At 49.7% G+C, this 24,413-nt stretch overlaps 1 protein-coding gene across 2 annotated transcripts in view; it reads left to right on the top strand.

Moving 5' to 3' along the window:
- The window catches only part of SAG (S-antigen visual arrestin), a 30,253-nt gene extending 5,840 nt beyond the window's left edge, over nt 1-24,413 (top strand). The window contains exons 4-16 of one of the 2 annotated variants that reach the window (XM_058700858.1): nt 1,848-1,892; nt 3,551-3,744; nt 5,645-5,704; nt 7,798-7,874; nt 8,314-8,449; nt 9,477-9,561; nt 11,914-11,986; nt 14,148-14,285; nt 17,152-17,229; nt 18,829-18,852; nt 20,598-20,653; nt 23,767-23,782; nt 24,175-24,413. In XM_058700858.1, the coding sequence (XP_058556841.1) occupies nt 1,848-1,892; nt 3,551-3,744; nt 5,645-5,704; nt 7,798-7,874; nt 8,314-8,449; nt 9,477-9,561; nt 11,914-11,986; nt 14,148-14,285; nt 17,152-17,229; nt 18,829-18,852; nt 20,598-20,653; nt 23,767-23,782; nt 24,175-24,280 (1,088 nt within the window). In that variant the 3' untranslated portion in view covers nt 24,281-24,413. The remainder of the gene's footprint in view (nt 1-1,847; nt 1,893-3,550; nt 3,745-5,644; nt 5,705-7,797; nt 7,875-8,313; nt 8,450-9,476; nt 9,562-11,913; nt 11,987-14,147; nt 14,286-17,151; nt 17,230-18,828; nt 18,853-20,597; nt 20,654-23,766; nt 23,783-24,174) is intronic. The other variant, XM_058700868.1, reaches the window with a different exon arrangement.

Below are 24,413 nucleotides of genomic sequence, written 5' to 3'. Positions count from 1 at the left end.
CAGTTAAGCATCCGACTCTTGATTTTGGCTCAGGTCCTAATCTCATGGTTTGTGATTTGGACCCCAGAGTCGGGCTCTGAGCTGACAGGCAGAGCCTGCTTGGGGTTCTCTCTCTCCCTCTCTCTCTGCCTCTCCCCTGCTCACTCACTCACTCTCTCTCTGTCTCAAAAATAAATAATCTTAAAAACAATAGAGTAAAACTGTACATAAAACAAAGAAAACACACAAAAAACATGAAAAGCAGTTCATCAAAGAAGATGTATGTATGGCAAAAAAGAACACGGAAAAATGTTCAACATCATTAGCCACTAGGGAAATGCAAATTAAAGCACGGTGAGTTGAAATATCATTATACACCTGTCAGGATGGCTAAAATTAAAAATGGCAACCATACCAAATGGTGGTGAGGATACTGGGAACTGGATCACTCATACATCGCTGGCCGGGATGTAAAGTGGAACAGCTCCTCTGGAAAACAGTTTTGGGGTTTCTTTAAAAATTAAACATACACTTACCAGATGACCCAGCAATTGCATTCCGGGCACTCATCCCAGAGAAACAAAAATTCACGTCTACACAAAAACCTGTCCACGATTGTTTATAGCAGCTTTATGTGTGACAGCTCCAAGCTGGAAGGAACCAAAATGTCTCTCAATATGTGAAGAAGGTTAAGCAAGCTGCTGTACATCCATACCGTGAAATTCTACTCGGCAATGAGAAAGAATGAGCCGCTGATACACACCACAGCTTATGGCTCTCAAGGGCATTGTGCTGAGCGGGAAGAGCCAGTCTCAAAGGATATATACCGTGTGATTTCACTTATATAACAATCTAGAGATAGCCAAATTATAGAAATGATAAACTGATGAGTAGTTCCCCGGGGACAGAGGATGGTGGGGGAGGGGATGATCCAAGAGATTGCTCTATGGTGGGGGAAACCTCTTTTTATCGATTGCAGTGGTGGTTACACAAAACCCCACATGAGATAAAATGACTTTAGAACTGTACACACACTGTATCCTGTACCCATGTCAGCTTCCTGGTTTTGATATTGCAGGACGGTTATCTAAGATGTAACCACTGGAAGAGGCCGAACGAAGGATACGCAGGGACTCTCTGTGCTATCTTTGCAACTTCCTGCGAATCTATAATTATTTCAAGTAAAATAGCTATTTTTAAAAAGACTGTAAAAAAAAACCAAAAAACCAACCCTGGCATTTTTAGGCACTTGAGGATGAGAATGTCCCTCAGCAGAACATTTTCTGGAAGGTCATTTGGCAATATGTCATCAAAAGCCAAATCCGGTTCTACCACTGATAGATCAAAGATGTATGTAGTAACGATGGTCCTCGCAATACTCGTTATAATGGGGAAAACTGGAAACAACTTAAATGCCCTAACAAGAGGGGGTTAATTAAATAATTTATGGTGCATCCACTCAATGAAGCAATAGCAATGTATAGTCATTAGAATGATTAGTACATTGTGTGTGTGTGTGTGTGTGTGTGTGTGTGTGTGTAAGAATAGACGTTTGCAATATATAGTTGCATGAGAAAACCAGTTAACCGAATAGTATATAGAGTGGGATCTCAATTTTTCGGTAAAATCATCCATATAAGTGTATGTACATCTGGAAAAAAAACCTGTGCCGATATCTTGACAATGGGTATCTCTGAATGGTGGAAATTTGGGTGCCTTTGTTCGCTCTTTGCTTAAGTCTCCTTTCTGATTTTCCTATAATGAACATGGATTACTGTGTAATTAAAGAACCACAGATAAATATATAAAGAAGGCCTCTGGTGTCTTTCATCTTCTCCGCCTTCATTATTCTTTTCCTTCCCGTGTAGATGGTGTCGTGTTGGTGGATCCTGCACTTGTGAAGGGAAAGAAAGGTGAGGCGGGCTTCTTGAACTCTGAGGACCTGGTCTGGTCTGGTCTCGGCTGGCTCTGGGGGCGGAGGGTCGGGGAGCCCGCTGGCGCTCTCTCACACCCATCGCTGCCAGGCCCTGTCGCCCACACTCCCCAGTATAATCTTCAGGACCCTGTCCTGTTCACGTCAGAGCTCATTGTCCTCATTTCCCACATGAAGGTAAAGACCCAAGGGAGTCACTTGTTCAGGGTGGCAGGACAGGTAAACGGTGGACGGAGCGTGGAGAGCAGGTCTGTGGGCTCCATCAGCTCTGTGGTCACCCTGTGCCTTGTGGCTCTCTGCTGGAGGCAAACTCAGGAGGGAAATTGATGGGAAATTGAGCCCTGCTGGAAGGCTCATTTTTTTAAATGCTGACTGTGGTGGTTCTGAACCACAGCATCACAGCATCCCTGAAGACGTCTGGCAGCTGTGGTGTGTGTGGCAAGTAATTTGGTGCTAATAACAGTTGTGTGAACTAAATTAGGGCAGACCCCAGTTCTCCTTATGATAACGTTACTGACTCTGTTCCATTGTGAATACGCTTTTTAGAGTGGTTGCTACTGGCAACTACAAGGCGTCATTCCCACCCCTGGATGTGACCACGGAAGCACGTCAGAGGTGGGGCCATCAGCACCCAGGGGTCATGGCAGAAATGGGGTTGAAAACCACCCCTTCTGCCGTCTCTGACTTCCTCCTGGGTATCCTGCTTCCCTCTGGCACCAGGAGGATCCTGGTTTGAGCCCTGACAGCCCACACCCTTGGCCAGAGAAGGCCTCCCGCTCTGAGGGAAAGCACTGTCCAGTGAGGGAGGCATAACGCCCAGGCATCTCTGGGCACCTTCTCTTACAAACACTGGATGAGGGACAGGCAAGTGATCATTGGCTCTTCTGAGCTTAGTGGGGAGGACACAGACAAAATCTACAACCGATGACTTCTAGGACTTGGGGGCACCACTTCTGATATGCTTCCTGTTCAAGAATAATGAGCTTTGCGTGCTTTTATTTACCCCATTAAAGACTGTTGTAAATAGTCCTCCCTCAAAACGTAGAGTTTTTATATAATCCATTTTGGTTCACTGGAGGCACAGATTATATCTGTTTGATTAACCTGAATTTGCAGAAGTTTTGGCTTAGAGAATGCTTGATGGGTTTCTGAACAATGTGAAAGAAGCGTTTCTGGGATCTGGTTTCATCTGTCCTCCTGGTCCATAAGGCCCTGACCAGCGCCTCTGGCAGGCCCCTGTCTGGCACAGGTCTGTTTTGCTCCCTAGTGCTGTTTCCCTCTGCTTATCACCTTCATTCTCAACTCCATGCAGACATCCTGTCCCCAGAAGCCCAGCGACCTCGCACCTCCTGAGGTCCCTGAGCAGGCGGGTCAAGAGGAGGGGGTGATAGGGTGGAGGACACAGGGGAGCCTGAAGGCAAAACAGGCGGTTCATGGAAGGTGCCTCTGTGTCCTCTGACATACACTTTAGAGTAATTAACACAAGCCCCAGGGAAGGTGCTGGATCTGCAGAAACAGGTGGGTGCTGTGGTTCTAGATGCTAATGGGTGGATGTCGGTGGCTGCCCCACACCCACTCAGCCAGGCAGAGGCGCCACGCCAGTGGGACAAGCCCATCCTCCTCTTGTCTCCCTTCCAGTGTACGTCTCTCTGACCTGCGCCTTCCGGTACGGCCAGGAAGACATCGATGTGATTGGCCTGACCTTCCGCAGGGACCTGTACTTCTCCCAGGTCCAAGTGTTCCCTCCTGTGGGGGCCGCGGGGGCCCCCACAAAGCTTCAGGAGAGCCTGATGAAGAAGCTGGGGGAGAACACATACCCCTTCCTGCTCACGGTGGGTGACTCCTCTCCCCTCTCCCCTCTCCCCTGCCCCGGCTCCTTCACCTTACAGTGCGACCAGGAGCGAAGGAGGAGGGGACAGAGTAATGACTTCACATTTGTGGGCCTTCAAATTGCATCCTTGGAGGAAATTCTAGATTGCACGGGCTGTGATTGTCTTTTTTTAAGCCCTTGAAAATAGCCTCTCAGCCTTTGAAGGCACCATTTCAACCCATGGTTTAAATATTTCCCTTCATCTGACCAGCTAATTACACGGGCACGTTATTCCCTCACTTGCTGATCTATAAAAAGAAAGAAGTGCCCCTCGTTTGGCCTGGACTCGTTCTAGACGTGAAAGGGCTCCCTGCAGGATGGGAGAGCTTACTGAAGTCAGAAGTCGTCTGTACCCTTGACCGCTGTTCAGTGGTCACGGCAGATGAGTGGCTCCACCTCTCCTGGGGCTTTGTCCCACCTGGTGAGACCTGGTGACCCATGGTGCCAGCCTGCGTGCCTCTGAAGACTTGGGCGTGAACTCAGTACAGCCAAAGCAGCTACTGCCGTCCCTATGAGCGTGTCTGTGTGTCTTACGATTATCTATTGCTCCAAAGTTACACGGCTCAGCCTCGAAAGGGAAGGGAAATTCTGACACATGCTGCAACACGAACGAACCTTGAAAACATCAGACTAAGTGAAAGAAGCCAGACACAAAAGGACAGACTGTATGATTCCACCGACAGGAAAGGCCTGGAGCAGTCAGATTAATAGAGACAGAGCGTAGAATGGCAGGTGCCAGGGAATGGGGGGGGGGGTGCTGGGGGGAGCAGGGAATCAGTGTGGACCAGGTACAGGGTTTCAGTTTGGGACAAGAGGAATGTTCTGGAGACGGATGGTGGGGATTATTGCAGAACAAGGTTGGATGAACTTCATGCCAATAAACTATACACTTAAAATGTTTAAGTTTTACATTATGCATTTTACCACAACCTTTTTTTTTTTTAATCACTTAAAAAAAAAAAGTTTTGTGGTCGTGCATGTCCTCATGATCTTGTACTGGGAGTTTGAAGTGACGTAACTTTTTTTTTTTTTAATGTTTGTTTGTTTGTTTATTTTTGAGACAGAGACGGAAACAGAGACAGAGACAGAGAGACAGAGCACGAGCAGGGGAGGGGCAGAGAGAGAGGGAGACACTGAATCTGAAGCGGGCTCCAGGCTCCGAGCGGTCAGCACAGAGCCCGATGTGGGGCTTGAATTTAGGAACTGCAAGATCATTACCTGAGCCGAAGTCAGACACTCAACCGACTGAGCCACTCGGTCGTCCCTGAATTGCCATAACTTTTTAGAGATAACAAGCCAGCATGTATCAAGAACCTTTAAAATGTGATTTTGACCTGATGGTTCCCTTTCTAGCAGCATAGCCTCTGGACTTAATTATAGAAAATTGTGCTAAGGTAGATGAAGAAGGAGGTTTATTGTAGCATTGTTTATCATGGCAAAAAAAAAAAAAAGCAAAGCACCATTTCATGAAGGGCCAGCCTGTGAAGGGGGCCGGCGAAATTAAATGTGGTGTTAACAAAGCCCCAGAAACAGTGGTGCAGAGCTCGCACATAGAAAAACGGTCATAACGCATTCTGAGTAGGGCTAGGGTGGCGATGTGAGCAAAGCAGAGGACAGGACATGTGCATCATTGGCCTCATTTCTGTAGAGCACACATCTGCATACATGTTTGTGGGCAAGGGTGCCCATAGGACGCTTGCAAGTTTGTGTCTGTGATGTTATTCCGGGCGACCACGGTGTTTCTGTTTGTTTGTTTTTGTGGTTTTTGCTTGCTCGTCATCGTCTTCCAGTTTTTGTACATTGAGTGCATATTACACGTGGAAGAACCCCCTCTGAACAAAATGATTTGTTTCTTCCTACAGTTTCCTGACTACTTGCCCTGTTCAGTGATGCTGCAGCCTGCTCCACAAGATACGGGGAAGGTTAGTTCAAAAAGAAATGCCATGGATTAATTCGTTCCTTCAAAAGACTTTATATATATATATATATATATATATATTTTTTTTTTTTTTTTTTTTTTTTTTTTTTGAGAGGGGAGGGACAGAGAGAGAGTGGGGAAGAGACAGTCCCAAGCAGGCTACAGTGCTACCAGCACAGAGCCCAACGTGGGGCTCCATCCTATGAATGGTGAGATCGTGACCAGGGCCGAAATCGAGAGTCGGACGCTTCACCCACTGAGCCACCCAGGTGCCCCTCAAAAGACTTTTAAAAATAGCCATATATTGTGGAAAATTTCAAATAGATACAAAAGTAGAGAGACATTCTAATGAATCTGGCCACTGCACTGCGAGGGACTGGATGGGTCAAGCATGAGCTCCAAAGGAAGAGAGAAGCAAAGGGGCTGAGTGTGTATAAGGAGGAGTGGCCAGGGAGCTCTAAGTGGTGGGCAGAGGCTCTAAGCCTTGAAGGAGGGTGGTGAGGACAGGAGGCGAGAATGAAAGGTGCCAGGACCCAGGGATTACAGGCCCTGAAATCGGAGGTGTCACGAGCGAGAGGGCTAGACAGGAGTGAAGTGAAGACCATAGTGGCGAGGCTGATCCCGGAGTACAGAGGGGCACGGTGACAGACGCCACAATCTGGGCAGGGATTTCCGATGTGGGGATCTTGCCCCACTGGTGGTTTGTGAAATCGGTGCAGTGAACCAGAAGGAGCATTTGAGAAAAATCGAATAGAATGAAGTAGGATAAAATGGGGAATCTGCACAAACCTCAGTGTTACTTCCCGAGCCATTTCACACACGCATGTCTGTTTACTGGGCCACATTATAAACTTTGCTTCTTACCGTGGGGGTGGCCTGAAACATTCGAAAGCCACTGGTCCAGGAAAACCCAGATGTGGGTGGCCAAGATGGAGGAAGACGAGGTCACTAAATCAGAGTGGGGGACCCTGTGCCAACCCAAATGCTCCCTCTACTCCATCCCAGCAGCAGGGCTGTGGGCATGAGCTGGGCCCATGGAGGCCCGGGAGGGGAGTGGCTGCACGGCTGAGGGCCTCGGGGCCCTAGAGCTGGGGAGACCCTGGAGCTGGAACGGCAAGAACACCAAGGAGTTTGTCAAATATAAAAAAGAGGGAGACAGAGAGGCTTGAAGCGTTCGGGTAGAAGGAACAGCATGTGTCCAGGGTGGACCAGAGTGAGGGCTTGGCCTGTATAGGCAGCATCTTTAACGAAGTGGGTGTAGGCGGAGCGAGGAGGGACAGAGAGGGCTCGGTCATGCCACTAAGCAGTGCCGGCGTGATGGTGGGTAGTGGTGCCGGTGTGTTTGCGACCTAGATTTCAGACTCGCCACGATTCCACAGCTGCAGAGCCAATGAGGCTGTGGCTGGTATGCCACTATCAACGCAGCTGGCCTCATGCCCTTTCTCCCTCCGGGCAGTGGGTGAGGGCGGTGCGGCCCCCATGCCCCCCATGAGTGATAATGTGCAGAGATGAGCAGGCTGGGGGGGGGCCCCATGTGGCTGGGGGTGGAAGGTGTGGGGGGACGCTTTTGCTTTACCCACGCAACATACCGTTAGGTAGGTCATTTCAACGTTAGCAGACTTTGCTCCAAATTCCATTTCCAGCTTCTCAGCACAAGTTGGAAGAGCCGCCAGCACCAGACCCCCCGGTCCAGCCTGGCCATTGACCGTGCCCCTCCCTGCCCCCCTCCCCCACCCTGGGCCGGGCGTTGGTGGCTGGCATGGGCCGTCGAGGGCCTTCTGTTGCTCCGTGAGCACCTGAGTCTGGCCCCCACTGTAGGTAGTGTGACACACATGGAGGGTCACATCTAGAGGGACAACTAAATGGGGGGGGTGGACACCATACATGATCACCTTGGGGGCTTGGGGACCACGGTGTGCTTCTCGTGCTGATGTCATTATTTCCTTACACGGTGAATCTCTCCTCACTGGGGCAGCCCCAAAAAGGACATGGCGAAGATAGAGAAGGTGGCACATAACATCCCGTAGGCAGTGTGACCCCAGCCCCCAGGAAGGGAGGTGCTGACTCAGGCCTTGTCTCTTCTCTTGCCCCCTGCAGTGCTGTGGGGTCGACTTTGAGGTCAAAGCATTCGCCAGAGACAGCGCAGAGGACGAGGAGGACAAAGTGCCCAGGAAGTAAGAGTGTAGCTGTGGGAGGAGGGGTGGTGCTGGGGAGGGGGGGCAAGGAACTAGGGTAGAAAACCACCCCTTGCTTTGGCTCCGTGAACAGGAGCTCTCCCCACAGGGCTGCGTGGCCAGGCAGTCAGGAAAGACTGTCTACACAAGGGGCGGGTCAGTGGCTGATCATTTGAGGGGTGATGGAGAGGAGTTAGCAACCTCAGGGGTTCACATAAGCCTCTGAAAGACTCCAGATTCCCCCTCCCTCCCTCCCTCCCTCTGTTCCTTCTTCCTTCCTTTCTTTTTAAGTTTATTTATTTTGAGAAAGAGAGCGCACATAAGCGAGAGTGGGAGAGGGGCAGAGAGAGAGGGAGAGCTCTGTCAGCAGAGAGCCTGACGCGGGGCTTGAACTCACAACCTGTGAAATCATGACCTGAGCCCAAATCTTCATCCGCAGGAGCTCCGTGCGTTTACTGATCCGCAAAGTACAGCACGCGCCCCTGAAGATGGGCCCCCAGCCCCAAGCAGAGGCCGCCTGGCAGTTCTTCATGTCCGACAAGCCCTTGCACCTCGCGGTCTCCCTTGACAAAGAGGTGAGCAGGTGACAAAGAGGTGTGTCCCGTGTGGGAGCAGGCCTGGGGGACAGGCCCCGGGCCCCCGTCTGCTGTGAGTGTGTGGCACGCGATCTTGTTTCTAGGCACAGTTAAAGCACCAGCATTTGTGAGCAGTTGGCATTTTTCATAATTTGGAGCTCGTGGAGGTGACCCTTAGAATAGCGTCCTGCTGGCCACATTTCCCTATACTGCCAGTCCTGACCAACTCGGGAAAGGGGTGGTGGTCTCCACATCCCCCTGCCCCAGACTCTTTTTCGCCCCCTCTGCCCCCACGGGCCTCATTTACCAGTGTAGCACCAGTGGGTGCAGCTTTGCAAATGGTTTACTTCCCCTGGGAAATTTAAGTTTCAACATCATGAGGAAGGGGTGGCTGAATCACGTGAATGTCATCACTCAAGTATGTCACAGTGGAAAAGGGCGAAGAAGCACCAGCCAAGGCCATCTCTGGTCCTCTGGTTGCCAAGAGCTGGGCACACACATGGGCAAAAGCTCAACATACTGCGTGGTATGTGTGTGTGTGTGTGTGTGCGTGTGTGTGCACGCGCATTCCCGTGTGTGCGCATGTATGTCCGGGTGTGCCCACCTGGGCCTAGATCATGTGGGGAGCATTGCGGACGGGAGTTTGGCTACTGGGCTCCCAGTGATTCCCAGTCACTGCACTCATCCTGCCCCAAAATGGCCTTATAATTCCGCTCAGGACCCCCACGGCCACCTCTGCCGTGACCCTCAGACCCTCTGCACTGGGTGTTCCAGGCGGGAATACCCTCGCTCCCCTCCACGTTGGTCACCATAGTCTTCCTCAGTTTATGCCACACGCAAGGCAGGCTGTGTTCTGGACTATCACCAAAGGAAACATGTTGCTGTCACTTTATCTTCCTTGAAAGTGTGGGAGCTCAGTCACTTTTACACTAGTTAAAGGGTTGAGATAAACCTAGAAAAAGCCATGAGATTAAAGATACCACCACCCTCTGTTCCTTTTTTCTGACTTGTCTGCTGACTTTTACAGATCTATTTCCATGGGGAATCCATTACTGTGACCATTACTGTGACCAACAACACAGACAAGACAGTGAAGAAGATTAAAGCATTAGGTAGGACCCTCTTCTCAAAACGGGAGGGTAGTGTCTTCTAGAACTTCTCAGTCTGGTCCTATTTCCCAAGGGTCTCTCCTCTGCTTGGATAAGGACTTCCTGGGTTTTTGGAACTGCCTGTTTATCTATTGTCACGGACAGCAGGGACTTGCTGGAGGCGAGACCTTCAGCATCACCTCCTGAAACCTTGTGTCTGCTTTAGGGCTGTCTTTTGTCTTGAAACAATGTCCCTGACAGGCCATCTTCCATTTTTCCATGCCATGCCTTCCTGGAGGAGCCCCTTGCCAGATCTCCGGGGAAGGCATGGAGTTTTCTCTCTCGGATCAGAAGGAATTTTTGTTGGTAGATACCGCACAGCGCAGTGGGCAGAGCACTAGACTGACAGCCAGAGGCCTGCTGTGTGCTCTCAAGCCGTGTGAGTCCTCTCTGAATCCCAGCTGACATCCACGGCCCTGATTCCTGGTCTACCTGCCTGGATTTCATGAGGCTGCAGGGACCGGTCACACTGGAGGTGCTTTGTGAACGGCAAAGCCCTACCGTCTCTGCTGCTGATGCAGCACCACGAGGTGATGACCACGCCTGGCCTCATGCTACCAGCAGGGCACCTCCTGCCTGCTGTTCTACACACCTCTTCAGCTCAGAGGGCATCAAAGTGCAGGGGATGGTCTGATGTCATGGTCTTACAGGGGCTACGTAAAAAAGACACAGCAGAATGGCCAGGGAGGGTGACCTGTAAGCTCACTGCTAACTCAAACCCCCAGTGATTAAGTTAGACGCAGAGTGTGGATTTTCAATGCTAAATGGGGCGAGTTCCAGGAAAATCAGGATGGTTGATCGCTCGTGTCATACATACACCACTTTCCTCTGTGTTTGTGTGTCTATCATCAATAAGGAGGTTCAGGAGTTTGGATGAATGCATACTAAGGAATTATAGAGTTTTCCCAATACGAATATGAATGCTCACAGCTTTGTTTTATGTGGGTTATTTTGTCTGCATTTAGTCTTTGTGGGACCTGGAGTTATTTAGCATCTTTTGTGTGTAGTATCTAACATAGTGTTCCACAAAGCAGCAGGATTGAGAAAGTATCATTTGATCCTTTATTTTCTGTTTTGTTTTTTTAATTTATTTTTTATTTTTGAAGTTTATTTATTTATTTTGAGAGAGAAAGAGAGCATGTGTGAGTGGGGGGAGGGCACAGGTGGGGGGGGGGGAGAGAGAGAATCCCAAGTAAGCTCTGCGCTAACAGTACAGAGCCCGACACGGACCTCGAACTCATGAACAGTGAGATCATGACGTGAGCCGAAATCGAGTTGGATGCTTAACAGACTGAGCCACTCAGGCAGCCCTATATCACTTGATACTTTGATTTTAAATTGTTTCTCAAAGTTTTATGGATTCTAACATCGAAGCCGTTAATTTTTGAAAGAAGGTTGAATTTTCTGAAGCAAGATGTTAGTAGCTTTAAAAAATTTTTTTCATGTGTTTTTTTTTTTTAATTTTTTTATTTTGAGAGAGAGAGCAGGACAGTGGCAGAGAGAGAGAGAGGGAGAGACAGAATCCGAAGCAGGCTGTCCGCTGTCAGCGAAGAGCCCGATGCAGGGCTCAGTCTCACAAACTGTGAGATCATGACCTGAGCCCAAATCAAGAGCCAGACGCTTAACCAACTGAGCCACCGGGGGTCCCCTTTAGTACCTTTTTATATGCTGGGTACTGTGCTGAGTGCTTCACGCAAATTGTTTCTTTTAATCCTCAAATTTGGTTTTAACAGAGATTAAAAATTATCTTTTTGATCATCACAACAACCATGTAAGTTAGATACAATTATCTCCCCCATTTTGCTGATGGGGAAATTGAGGCTTAGACGAGCTAAGTAACTCACCCTGCGGCTCATGGCTAAGCTGGGATTTGAGCCCAAGTAGTCTGGCTCCGGAGCCTACCTTCCTGTCAGTCTTATGCTGCCGGCAGGTGGTTTCTAGCTTGAACAACTAGAAGGAGGCACTCATTAAATAAGATAGTGTTGGAAAAAGGTGGGTTTGGAGACAGAGCAATTGGTGAGTTCCAGAACACTTGGAAGGATACCCAGGGGTATGCTGTGGGCTCTGCAGAGAGGGGTCTCCCAAGAGGTGCCATTTGAAGGAGGCTGGCCCATGGCTGGGAGCTGCCACAGAGCAGGTGATCGGTGAACAGAAGTGTCCTGAGCACAGAACCCAGAAACCTCAGCCTTAAAGCCGAGCCTGAGAAGTACAGTCCAAGAGTCACTGGAGAGGGAAACCAACCGTGTCCCCTGCAGGCTCCATGCACATGTGCGGAGGACCCCACGTCGAATCACCATCCCTGTCCCTCCTTTGCAGTGGAACAAGTGGCCAACGTGGTTCTCTACTCGAGTGATTATTACACCAAGCCGGTTGCCGAGGAGGAAACACAGTGAGTCGCTTGTTGGGTTTCTACTTCCTGGACAGCTCAGGCTTCTTTGTCAAGTTCCCCTTTCATTCACGCTGAAGAGGGAAGTAGGATGCTTCGCTTCCTTCCTTTTGTCTCACTTCAAGGGCTGCAAAGAAAGTTAGCATGTCAGTTCCATTCTCACTCACAAGAGTTCTGCGAGATCTCACTCACAAGGGATGATGGAAAGGAGAAGAATAAAGATCCAAATGTCCAAGTGGGAAGAGGTGGGACTTTCTGTTGATCCTTGGAATACGTTGGTAGGAATTTGGATCCTATTTCTGCCCCCAGAGCAGATAAGCAAATGATCTCTCAGCTCAAGCGAGGGTTCTCTGTGTTTTGATCTTCAACTCAATTTGAAAATGTGGTACCAGTGACAGCCGGTTCCAATGATAGATCAGTTCTGAGCCCGGCATCGTGAATCATTTCTCTCCCTTCATTAGAATCAGAAACAGATGAGAATCCTGTGATGGCGTCTTCACACTGGAGCGAGAGACCTGCCCGGTTTTGCTCCCCGCTTTTCATTCCCACACAGGCCACTGGGGTGACGCCTCCCCCAGAGCGTGTCGCTTGGGTGGGTCTGTTCCTCTTTGTCTTGCTGGTGTGTCTAAGCACCGTTGTATGCAAAAAATATTACCAGAGTTACAGGAAGGGGACTGGTGAGGAAAGACAGACTGATTCAGCAAGAGAACATGACGTCAAGTTTAAAAGACAACTTTGGAATAAACTATTACTCAAAGCAGATCTGGCCTCAGGTTTAAATATAGATCCAGAGGGGAGGGAGGAGGAAAGAGCTGTAAGTCACCAGCTGCTCCCTTGGTGCTGGGCTGGTGGGGCCTGTTCTCCCTTGCAGGTGCGGCCTCGTACATCCTCGTGTCCCGGAGTCTCCCGGGCTCACCTTTGGCACATGCTCAATGATGAGAGGAGAAAATGGCCCCTGGCCGAGTTTTTCTCTCAGAGAGCCCATTATCTGGTCTTCTTCTCAGCAATTCGGTGCATTTTGGAGCAAATGATTCCCAGGAAACTGGCCATCATTCTAGGCCCCCCCCCCTCCCCCCCACCAAGGGTGGGAGGCAGGGAGACTGAAAAACCTGGGCCGGATGGTGCCCACGGGTCTCTGACTAGAAGCCACTCAGAAGGCTGTAGAGCCTGAGTCACTGTCCCTGAACCCTGGGGCACCCAGGACCCTGGGGGCCGACTCCTGGGATGTGTTTTCGGGGCCCCTCTCTGCCTTCTCCTGGCTGGGTACAAGGATGGAGGGTGTGCCAGGAGCACTGACACAGGCTGCGGGCTGGCCGGGCCCTGCGGCCGCGTGACCGCTCTTGGGCATAGGCCTGGTGTGCGCCATGCGGGTGAATGGCAGAGCCAGCCCTGCAGCCTCAGTTCCACATTCTCTCTCCATGAGCCAGGGATGCTCCAGACCCCTTGCTGCTGTGTCCCCAGCTCCATCCCCGACCTGCAGACCCACGGTTTGTCATGGGCTCCCTGTGTCTGTCAGATGCTGAGAAACTCACCACCCGGCCAGTGACAGGGAAGCTCTGGGAGAGACAGAGCACGTGTGCCTTGAATCCAAACCAGTCCAGTCTGCGAGGCTCACAGAGGGCCGCACTGCGCCCTCCTCAGCGATCCATTCCCCTGGACACGTGCCACACCTCCTGGTGTGGTCCCTGAACCTTGTGCTAGTCAGTCTCATTTAACCCCACAAAATACTCCAGAAATTCAGTGACTCAGAACAGGATGAGGAAGGAATGTCCTAATGTTGCTGGCGGCCTTTTTTTTTTTTTTTTAATGTTTATTTATTTTTGAGAGAGAGAGAGAGACAGAGCACAAGCAGGGAAGGGGCAGTGAGAGGGAGACACAGAATCCGAAGCAGGCTCCAGGCTCTCAGCTGTCAGCACAGAGCCCGACGTGGGCTCGAACTCAGGGACCGTGAGATCACGACCTGAGCCGAAGTCGGACGCTTAGCCGACTGAGCCACCCAGGCGCCCCAACTGCTAGCCCATTTTGAGCTGCCATAATGCTTGTTGTAAAGCAAGTGCTCAGATACCTGAACCGTCTTCCCTGTGGGTTGCAGGGAACTTGGATCCGATGGTTGCTTCATGACCATAAGAACAGTTGGCCAAATATCCTGTCTTTCTTCCTGCAGAGAGAAAGTGCTACCAAACAGCACTCTGACCACGAGACTGACACTGTTGCCCTTGCTGGCCAGCAACCGTGAGAGAAGGGGGATCGCCCTGGATGGGAAGATCAAGCACGAGGACACGAACCTGGCATCCAGCACCATGTGAGTCCTTGTAGCTCAGGAGACGGGCCCCTGGGACTCAGTGCAGGGGTGGTGCCCGTCTGCCTCCCTCCTCATCTCACCCCGTGGTCTCACGGGCCCACGTGTGGCATGATGGCTGTCCAGCTCCACTGCGTCCAGTCTGGGCCACCCTGGGCAGATTACGTGAGCTGAGAACCTCAGTTTTCCTGTCTTTGCAGTGGGGGGTGCTGCCTTTCCTCCTGGAGAAGTTTAGGATGATTATGGGAGATAATCCATGGACAGTGTGGTGCTTGGGATGCAGTGAGTGTTCCAGAAATGTCAGCCGTTCCCTTGTAAAAGTATCACTCGCTAGTGTGGCGCCCTCTGCATATAATAAACTTCGTAATGCAGTTGGCTGCACGAATGACGGAAATGTCATTTATTCATTTCTACCAGGAAAGGTAAAGAACAGGAAGTGCTGGTAGCTACAGATGTCAATTAAATTTAAATGAAGTTCACTGATCTGCTGACCCCAACTCAAAGAACAGCTGGCTGCATTCAGCCAGCGGATCTAGCAAAACCAAGAGTGAAGCTTCAAGGTCAACTCTCCACTGCCACTTCTGGCCATCTTTGGAGGCTTCCACTCCCAGAGCATGTCTGTTGGGGAGCCCTGAGTGTTTGGGCGGAGCCGCGGCCGAGGCTCAAGGCCCACTGGCTGCCATCCCCCGTGTGGCACGCTGGGGCTCCCTCCATGGCCCCAGCAGGCCACCTCCAAGGTGATGCCGTCGGGCAGAGGATCGCCTGTTTGACCTCCATGACCCCATAGCTCAGTAGCGCACGTTCTCTGAGACAACAGTGGGGTCAGCAGACATTTGGCAGAAAGCAGCATCACAGGAGTCAAAGGATTTTCTGAGGGTACTTTGCCGAGTTGGTATGTTGGGTTCTCAGGCGCTTTGGTGAAGGTCTAGGAGACTGACGCTAGGTCAACTTATTCCAGGGTGTGTGATCACCACATCAGCAATGGCACGCCGCCTTTGTGAAAATGTTTTAGGGTTCACGGGCTATTTCACAAACATGTAAGTCGTCCACACTTTTGTGTGGAAGGTGAGTTTATACTCATTTTTTGAATAAGGAAATTGAAGTTCAGCCAGAAGGGAGCAGCTTGACTAAGGTCACCTGGTCAGTTGATGACACAGCAAAGTCCACCCCTAAACCTGCGTCCTTTACTTACCCCCACCTTCAGGGCTGTCTTCCAGGGCTCTGGAAAGCAACAACCACAGCAGAACCCAGATTAACCAATCTCTCTCTCTCTGTGTGTGTGTGTGTGTGTGTGTGAGAGAGAGAGAAAGAGAGAGAGAGAGAGAGACAGATAGACAGACAGACAGACAGACAGAGACAGGAAGAGACAGACACAGAGATGGAGATAGACTAGGGGGAAGCAGACAGCCTAACGCATTCAAGGAAAATGGCAGGGGAGAGAGTCTGCAGGATATTCTCAGGCATGAGACGAAGCACATTCTCTTCCCCAGCTATTTGACCCCATTCAGTACAAGTCAGAGAGTCAGTCCTGGCAACGGGGTAGGGTCTCAGGCTTGTATCCCTTTTTGCCCCCTTTGGTGGCAACCTCTCTCTATTGAGTGACCACATCCACGGTTCCAGACAAAGGCATTTGCCCTCCACAAGGAGCTCCAGGCACTAATGAGCCGATGGAGTCTTCAGGGGGCATCACGGCTCTGGGAGCAACGTCCAAGGTGCATCCCATCACGTGAGATGGATCCCTGGGCTGGGGTCTTTGGGCCCAGAACGTGCCCTGCACTCTCTCAGACCCTTCTCACACCTGTCAGCACAACCATTCCCCCTGCGTTCTGCCTCAAGCCTTCAGCTTTCTTGGCCACGTTATCTATTGTCATTCACACTGTTCCAGTTAGCATGTCATGATGTTTTTCAGACCATAACTCCTGTGACTGGGCATCCGGGAATACTTAATGTCCCCACATCAGACCAATGAGACGATAATCTGTGTTGCCGATGCCCAGCACGGTGCCTATCAGACAGCAGGAGCTCAGCACCTGATAGTAGAACCTGGAATGGAGTTTCCGTTGAGGAAAGTTAGACGGCACTGTCTCTGGGGCACACGTGATGGCCCCACGCACCGCGTTCACTCGATATTGCTTCAACACGGTGCTGGGTGCTGGGGACACAGGGCCAGAGCACAAAGGAGAGAGACCCAAGCTGCTTGGTGGGTGTCCAGGAAGCCTTCACAAAGGAGGCTCAACTTCAACTTGAGATCTTAGAGAGCAGAGGAGGAAGGCATTATGTTTGGCAAGGTGGGCACATGGGAGACGCTGAGGCATAGCAGGGCCTGAGGTGGCAAAAGCAGGCAAGGCCAGCCCCCAGACTGCCTCCCAGGCCATGCTGGGACTTGACCCCGGGAGAGCTCTCTGGCTGCAGGGTGGCTGAGAGCTCAGGGAAGGAGCCTGGCCTGTGGGAGGTAAGTTACTGAGATAATATAGGCAGGAAAGGTCAATGAGGGACTCGTTGGTTGGCCCAGGGAGGGACTCAGTAGATGGCAGGTGGGGCAGAGGGAGGAGCTGAGGAGAACAGGGGTTTCTGGCTGATAAGCCGGTGGATGAGCATCAGTGGGGACAGAGCAGGGAGAACCAGGAAGCACACTGTGGCCTCTGAACGTCCAGGGGGAGAATGCCAGGCTACAATGCAGGAAAGGAATCCCCTTCCCTGAGTAAGGAAAGTTCTAGGACTTTGACAGCTTGATTGAGTTCACCGGTTCCTTGCGAAGATGCCCCCCTTATAATAGGCTTGTATGGAGGTGAGGGCTTTGTTCATCCATCCGGCTCTTGCTTTCTGCTGCTGCACTACATCCTTCCCCTTTTCCCTTCTGTTTGAGCAGACTGAAGGAGGGCATAGACCGGACTGTCCTGGGCATCCTGGTGTCTTACCACATCAAGGTGAAGCTCACGGTGTCAGGGTGAGTGTCCAAGATGCAACGCTGTCTGCTGTCGTGGCCTTTCCCGGTCTGAACTGACCCTTCCTTGAATGATTGATTAGGGGCCAGAAAGTAAGAAAGGTTTGCAGATTCAATTGCTGACCAAGTAGAGGTTTGGACAGATCCTACCCGTCTGGCTGTCAATTCTGTCTGATATGACAGCACGTGGAAAAAAGTAGAAAAGCGAACTACGAAGGATGTGCCCTGTTAGTACTGCTTGGCAAAAGTGAGCGTGGAATGCTCACGCGGTGGAAGTTGATATGCAAAAAAGGGAAATAAGTTTAGCACTATGTTGCCCTGCAGGAGGGAATGGCCACTGCAGACACACTCCGGGCAGATCTTCATGCCTGCCTCTCAGGAGGCAACCATCCATAATGGGAACACCTTTCCTTCCTCCCCAGCATGTAATCATAGGATTTGGGAGTCTCCTTCTCATAATGAGAGCACAGATACCTCAGATTTCTGGAGAACTGATTTTCCTTTTTTTTTTTTTTTTAAATTTAAATTTTATTTATTTATTTTTAATTAATTTACTTTGAGGGGGCGCCTGGGTGGTTCAGTCAGTTACACATCTGACTTCAGCTCAGATCATGATCTCACGGTTCATGAGTTCGAGCCCCGCATCGGGCTGTGTGCTGACAGCTCAGAGCCTGGAGTCTTCTTCGGATTCTGTGTCTCCCTCTCTCTCTGCCTTTCCCCCTGCTCGCACTCTTTCTCTCTCTCTCTGTCTCTCAAAAATAATAAATACACGTTAAACATTTTTTATTTACTTAGAGAGAGAGAGAGAGAGCTAGGGAGGGGCAGAGAGAGACAGAGAGAGAGAATCCCAAGCAGGTGTGGAGCCTATTCAGGACTCGAACTCACGAACCGCGAGATCATGACCTGAGCTGAAATCTAGAGTCAGACGCTCGACCTACTGAGCCACCCAGGCAGCACCCTCCCCCCTCCCTTTTTTTTAATGAGATGAACTTCTATTTAAAAAATCTCATCAAAAGGAAAAACTTTGAATTCTCCTTTTCCTTTCAAAATCTATTGCCAAAGGCTCTGGCCTTTCACCTTGCCATCACCTTTCGCTTGCCATCAAAGGCAAGTCCGGGCATATTTTCCATAAATCTAAGTCGATAAAGAGCTGCCCAAACGTTGCTTTGGACAACAAAATAGAGCATGGGTTGATTTCACAAATTTTGTTACTACGGTGTCCATATGTGTAGTGTTTTTCAAAGTGTGTAGCATTTTCTTTGATTTTCTCTGAGAGGATCGAAAGCATTCAACAGAGTTTCTTTTAGCAGTCAAGATAAGTGAATAACAGGTATTTCGCAATGACCTTTGTGGTTTATTCTCGAACATCAGGGCTTGGACCCAAGTGATTCCTCTTTTTCGCTAATCCGCCTGAGAAAGAGATGAAAACACAAGTAGAGAGGATTAGTTGAGTTGCCTGTTACAGGGACGCACGATCCCTAACCTACAGGTAGGTTGTGAGTGAGGAGCGTGCCTGGGACAGGTCCACCGCTGAATAATGGGAAATAAGGTCACGTTACCATTGGGACAGTCACCAGCCCTGTTTGCTTTTGTGTTTTCTAGCCTTCTTGGAGAGCTGACCTCCAGGTAAGCCTCGTCACCTTCCTTCCCTGCCCGATTCCCAGGATATCGCAGGGGACCAAATCTGAGGTTCAAAACAGTAGCAGTGAAATCCGGTTTATTGGCAGTTATGCTCAGAGGTGTTATGAAATGATGCCCACTTGCCTTTAGGATGCATCATGTGAACCTTGCCTCGTCGGTGTGAGGCTGGGGATATTTCCCCCCGAGACTGCAAGCCGGGCCTCCCCTGGGCAGGGACACATAGCTACACACACACTCAGAGAGCTGGCGTGCTCCAGGCCACTGCCTTTGTGTCTGTGTGTCTGTGTGTAACACAAAGCTGACCATTTTAACCATTTGGTTTTATTTTATTATTTATTTATTTACTTAGGCATTTATTTTTTAATGTTCATTTTTGAGGGGGGGAGGGGCAGAGAGAGAAAGGCGGAGAGACCCAGAATCCCAAGCAGAATCACAGCCCCATGTGGGACCTGACCTCACGGCCTGGAAGATCACCACCTGAGCCAAAGTGGGATGCTTAACCGACCAAGCCCCCCAGGCACCCCTCATTTTACCCATTTTAAAATGTACAATTCCGTGGCATCGAGGACCTTCAGAATGTTGTGCCATGGCTACCCCTATCTGTCTCCTTCATATTTTTACCGCCCGAAAAGGAAACCCCAGACCTGTTAAGTGGGCTCTCCCCTTTCCCCCTTTTCCTGGTCCCTGGCCACCCCCAATCTTCCTCCCTCTATGGACTCGCCTACTCTGGGTATTTCCTGAACGGAATCAGACGGTATTCGTCCCTCTGTGGCTGGCTCCTGTCGCTGAGCGTCATGGTTTCGCCGTTCATCCGTGAGGTGGCCCGTGTCAGTGTTTCGTTCGTTTTGTGGCTGAGCAATATTCCACTGTGTGGGTGGACCACGTTTTGTTCATCTGTTCGTCAGCGGGCGGACATTTGGGCGGTTTCCGCCTTCCGGGTGTTGTGAATGGTAACGGCTACCTTTTATAAATCGTGTCCACAGAGGCAGGGTAAGGGATGTTTGAGGCAGTCACTGACCTTCCATAGTCCTTCCCTCAGACCCTTACCATCTCCATCCCTCGCACGGGACCCAGGGTACATCTTTCCTCCCAGACCTCACCTGTACTGGGGACTGACGACAGATGGGCTTTGATGGAAGCTGGCAGGGGGAGGCCGTGGGTCCTGGGTGAAGCAAGGAGAGGCCCTTGTTTTTTGTCACCCTTTCCTTTCCATTCTTCCTTGGTCCAGATTTCCCTTCTGTTCTCCTTCCTGACTCCTTTCCTCCCTTCTTTTTGTATACATTCCAAGTCTTCCCGAAGCCTTTCAGCTTCTGGAATTTGGAGGGCCCTGCTCATCTCTGTTCTCTCTAGCAAGCGACTATGTGACTGTTAATGTGGAGTTAACATTTAAAAAGTCGTGTACGGTTTTGCCAGATTTTTTCCAAAACCATCCTTTCTCCAGGATTTCACCTCTCCTCTCCCCACGACATCATGTCACTGAAACTAGAAACCAGGAGGGATGGGGAGCCTACAAATCCTAGCTGTCTCTGCCAGGCCTAAGTGAACTTTCTGGACCACATTCCAGGGAATACATTTAAGATTCCTACTTGACCACTTCCTGATTTCTGGTTTGTTTTGTTTCGAATCACGCTGAATCCTCTGCCAGCTGGGAATCTCTGCAGCCACAGCTCTTCTCCGCGTGACTTGTAATAGTGCACGTGTTCTCACCTATCTGCATTCTTTTTTTCTAGTGAAGTGGCCTCTGAGGTGCCTTTCCGCCTCATGCACCCCCGGCCCGAGGACCCAGGTCAGTCACACGTTGTCGTGGTTTTCTCTAACCGTTTACTGTTTGCAGATTTCTTATTTATCCATTGGTAGTCATTCCTGATCGAGTCTCTGGGTGTCTCTGGGCGTAGGTACAACAGGTGATGGTTTGCCATCCTCAAGGTGCCCCGGGCCAGCCCACAGGGGAGGATTTATCCCCTCAGCCATGAGCCATGGCCTGTCTACCTTCAGTTAGAACGCGGAGGACAGGGCATCCCTCCTCTTGGACATGGGCTCTCTTGTTGGGTTGGGTCAGGAATGATTTATTTTTATTATTATTATTATTATTATTATTATTATTTTGTTAACATTTATTTATTGTTGAGAGACAGAGACAGAGCACGAGCAGGGAAGGGACAGAGAGAGAGCCAGACACAGAATCTGAAGCAGGTTTCAGGCTCTGAGCTGTCAGCACAGAGCCCGATGTAGGGCTTGAACCCACAAACCATGAGATCGTGAGCTGAAGTCGGATGCTTAACCAACTGAGCCACTCAGGCGCCCTGATCAGGAATGATTTAAAAGCAGAAGCTCAAGTGGGAATAGAACCTGATTGAGATTGAAAGAAAATGTAGGCAAAAAATGCATTTAAGAGGCTGAGACTTTTGCATTTCATGGGAAAATGTTAACAGGCATTTAAGATGCCTGACAAGTATTTTGGACAGTGATTTTTGACAGGATTATCGTGAGAGCACTGAAAATACTAGAAAAGAGTGTCAGGCCGAGTTCCTGACACCTTGGCTCTCCTTTGAATTGCAAATCTGTTGGCTCTTGTATGGCTGTCTGAAGAAAACGAAGCCAGGGTTGTACGACTCTGTGAATATACTAAAAACCACTGGAGTGTGCATGTAAGTCGGTCAATTGTGTGGTATAGGAATTAGATCTCAACACGGCTCTTTTAAAGGAAGTAAATGGAGCAGCAAACAGCACACAGGCGCGAGCTCAGAAATTCTGGGGGAAAATTCTCCACTGTGTTAACGTTAAGGTGGCTGAGTTGGCAGGAAAGGAAAATAGACTTGGGTGAATGAGCACCCTCCCTAGTTAGAGCAACAAAGAATATTTTAAGTAAAAGTGTTATAAACAGGGCCGCCTGGCTGGCTCATTCGGTAGAGCGTACGACTCATGATCTTGGGGATGTGAGTTCACACACCACGCTGGGTGTAGAAATTACTAAACAAACAAACAAACAAAAGTGGTATAAACAAGGAAGATTTATTTTTCTTACACTTTCTAGGTTTTTAAATATTGATCATGAAATGGCATTTAGACATTAGAATGAGCCCCACCCCCGTACTCATTTTGGGTTGGTCTCAAAAATACTTTGTCTCAAGGTATTTTTTTCCAAATGTTTTGGATTCAAATAGTCAATGTACTTTGGGGGAAAAGTAGTCTGGCCACATTTTTCTTATTCCTATATGCTGGCATCATTCAGATACTATTTTTTAAAAAAAAAATTTTTTTTTTTAACGTTTTTATTTATTTTTGAGACAGAGGGAGACAGAGCATGAACGGGGGAGGGTCAGAGAGAGGGAGACACAGAATCTGAAACAGGCTCCAGGCTCTGAGCTGTTAGCACAGAGTCTGACGCGGGGCTCGAACTCACGGAACATGAGATCATGACCTGAGCTGAAGTCGGCCGCTTAACCGACTGAGCCACCCAGGTGCCCCCAGATACTATTTTTTAACTCTGTGAGATTGAGATGCATTCCGGTCCCTTCCGAGGACATTTAAAAAGAATATTTTAAAACTATGACCTGAGGGGATGTCACCATTTATGCCAGAATGTTTTCTAAAGCTGTGAACAGACTTTTCAACTTCACTTGGGGGAAAATGGGGCTCTTCCTTTTTTGGGTATGACATTTTCGTGTTTCAGTCATTGGGGCCCTCCCTTTGAACATATCACAACATCAAGACTACACAATGATCTTTTATGCTGTGAGATTTCAGGGGGAAAGGACAAATCACGCCATGGCCTCAAAATTCTGACTTTGCAGTCTGGATTCTGATTTGAGTCACAGATGTTTCATTCACAGGAGTGCACACATCTTACCTGTCTAGTTCCTGGCTCTGAGTTAGACAGGTAGACTGAGCAGGAAAGGTGTAACTTATAGCTAAGAAGCCTTGCCAGGACCAGGGGCCAAGTGATTTGTACCTAATACACACTACGGAAATGCTACCAAGTTCTTATTATTCCATGTCAAGAGCATCCACATGGAAGGCAGGGGTTGATTTGATTCTCTTTAAGGCTGATGGTCCCAGTTAGTATAATCATGCTAGCACCGTGGGGGCCCAGGATGGTTCTTGCCCAGGGACCTCTCTGTTGGTTTCCTGTGGTCAGCAGCCCACATAGACACTTCCCTCCCAGTGCTTGAGAGACCAGAGCAGTGACTCTCCATCACTCCTGGGCTCTCAGAAAAATCCTCTGGAGTTGTTCACTTCACTTAATTCTTGCTGATTCACCACTGAGGGTTACGACAGCGCCTTACTAAGTGGGCAGAAAGCGAAAGGAGCAAATAAAGAGCAAAGGACCATTCAAATGAGTAGCAGTCAATCACGGGCTGCAAAACGTACCTGAAAACATAACTCAATGACAACAACAACATGATTAACCTGTTCACAGAGAAATCAGACCCTGAGGGGCCCGGGCGTGGTTCCCAAGCTTGAGCGCGTACCCCAAATACCCCAACCACGGGAGGTGCTGGTTAGACATCCAGTCCCAGGACACCCCTGTTGCGAGCCGGAGGAGAAGGTGTGAGCCGGGCCTGGCGAGCGGGTCCTTACAGCACCTGGGACTCTGCTCTAGATGCAGTCCAAAGGACAGGAAGGGAGAAAGCATCCTAGAGGTGAGGGTGGAGGAGGTGAGGGCAGACACTCTGTAAAGGAGGCCGTGGTTCGAATGTGCAGGGAGAAGGGCTCCGGGAGCTGGAAAAGACAGAGAGTTGGGGATTACGTGCAGTTGTTGTGAAATGCGCGTATCTGGGCTTCTTATCCCTCTGACTATAAAGTCACCAAAATAAGGAAGAAATTTTTCAGGTGCAACTGTCAGACAGAATTTATTCTGATAGATTTCTCTCTCTCTCCTTTATTCCATGCTTACAGCTACGGCAAAGGACAGGTGAGCCATTGCTCTGAGTGTCCCTGTGTTCTGTGACTCCCTCCTTGGGTCCAAACCCCTTTGGGGTTCTTTTTGTACACACCCCATGCTCTCAACACCACCTCAGGCCCTGGTTTTCTTTTTGCTCCCTAGCACTATGGCATGTGTGCGTGCTCAGTTATACTGGGTATGTGTGTCTGCCTTGTGGGTTTCTTCATTGTCTCTTTTTTGTTTAAGAGATTTTATGTGAAAAGCTGTGAGGAGGATGGCTTGATGCCCTGCTCCATCATTTAGAAAAATCTTGATCAGTTCCTCTGTTGCAAAAGGAAGAACAAAGATCTTGCTTTGCTTGGGATTTCATTGCAAGCTTCGAAGAGCATGCCATGATCGAAACGTTCTTTGCTTTATTGTAGTTTACAGGATGAAAATTTGGTTTTCGAGGAGTTTGCTCGCCAAAATCTGAAAGACTCGGGAGATACTGAGGAAGGGAAGAAAGACCGGGAGGCCGCGGATGAGTGAAGAGGTCGCCCTTGGCACTGGGGAAACGGGGTAGTTCACAGCCTGATGAGGGGAGCTCCACAGTTAGTCCTTTAGTTATGCTAAATACTGAAGTGTGGGTCTACTCACAGAAATAAAGTTTGTTCTGCTCTGA

Source organism: Neofelis nebulosa, chromosome 2, assembly GCF_028018385.1.
Source record: "Neofelis nebulosa isolate mNeoNeb1 chromosome 2, mNeoNeb1.pri, whole genome shotgun sequence".
Classification (NCBI taxonomy): domain Eukaryota; kingdom Metazoa; phylum Chordata; class Mammalia; order Carnivora; family Felidae; genus Neofelis; species Neofelis nebulosa.
Note: the sequence above shows the minus strand (reverse complement) of the source record. Positions and strands in the feature narration are given on the sequence as shown.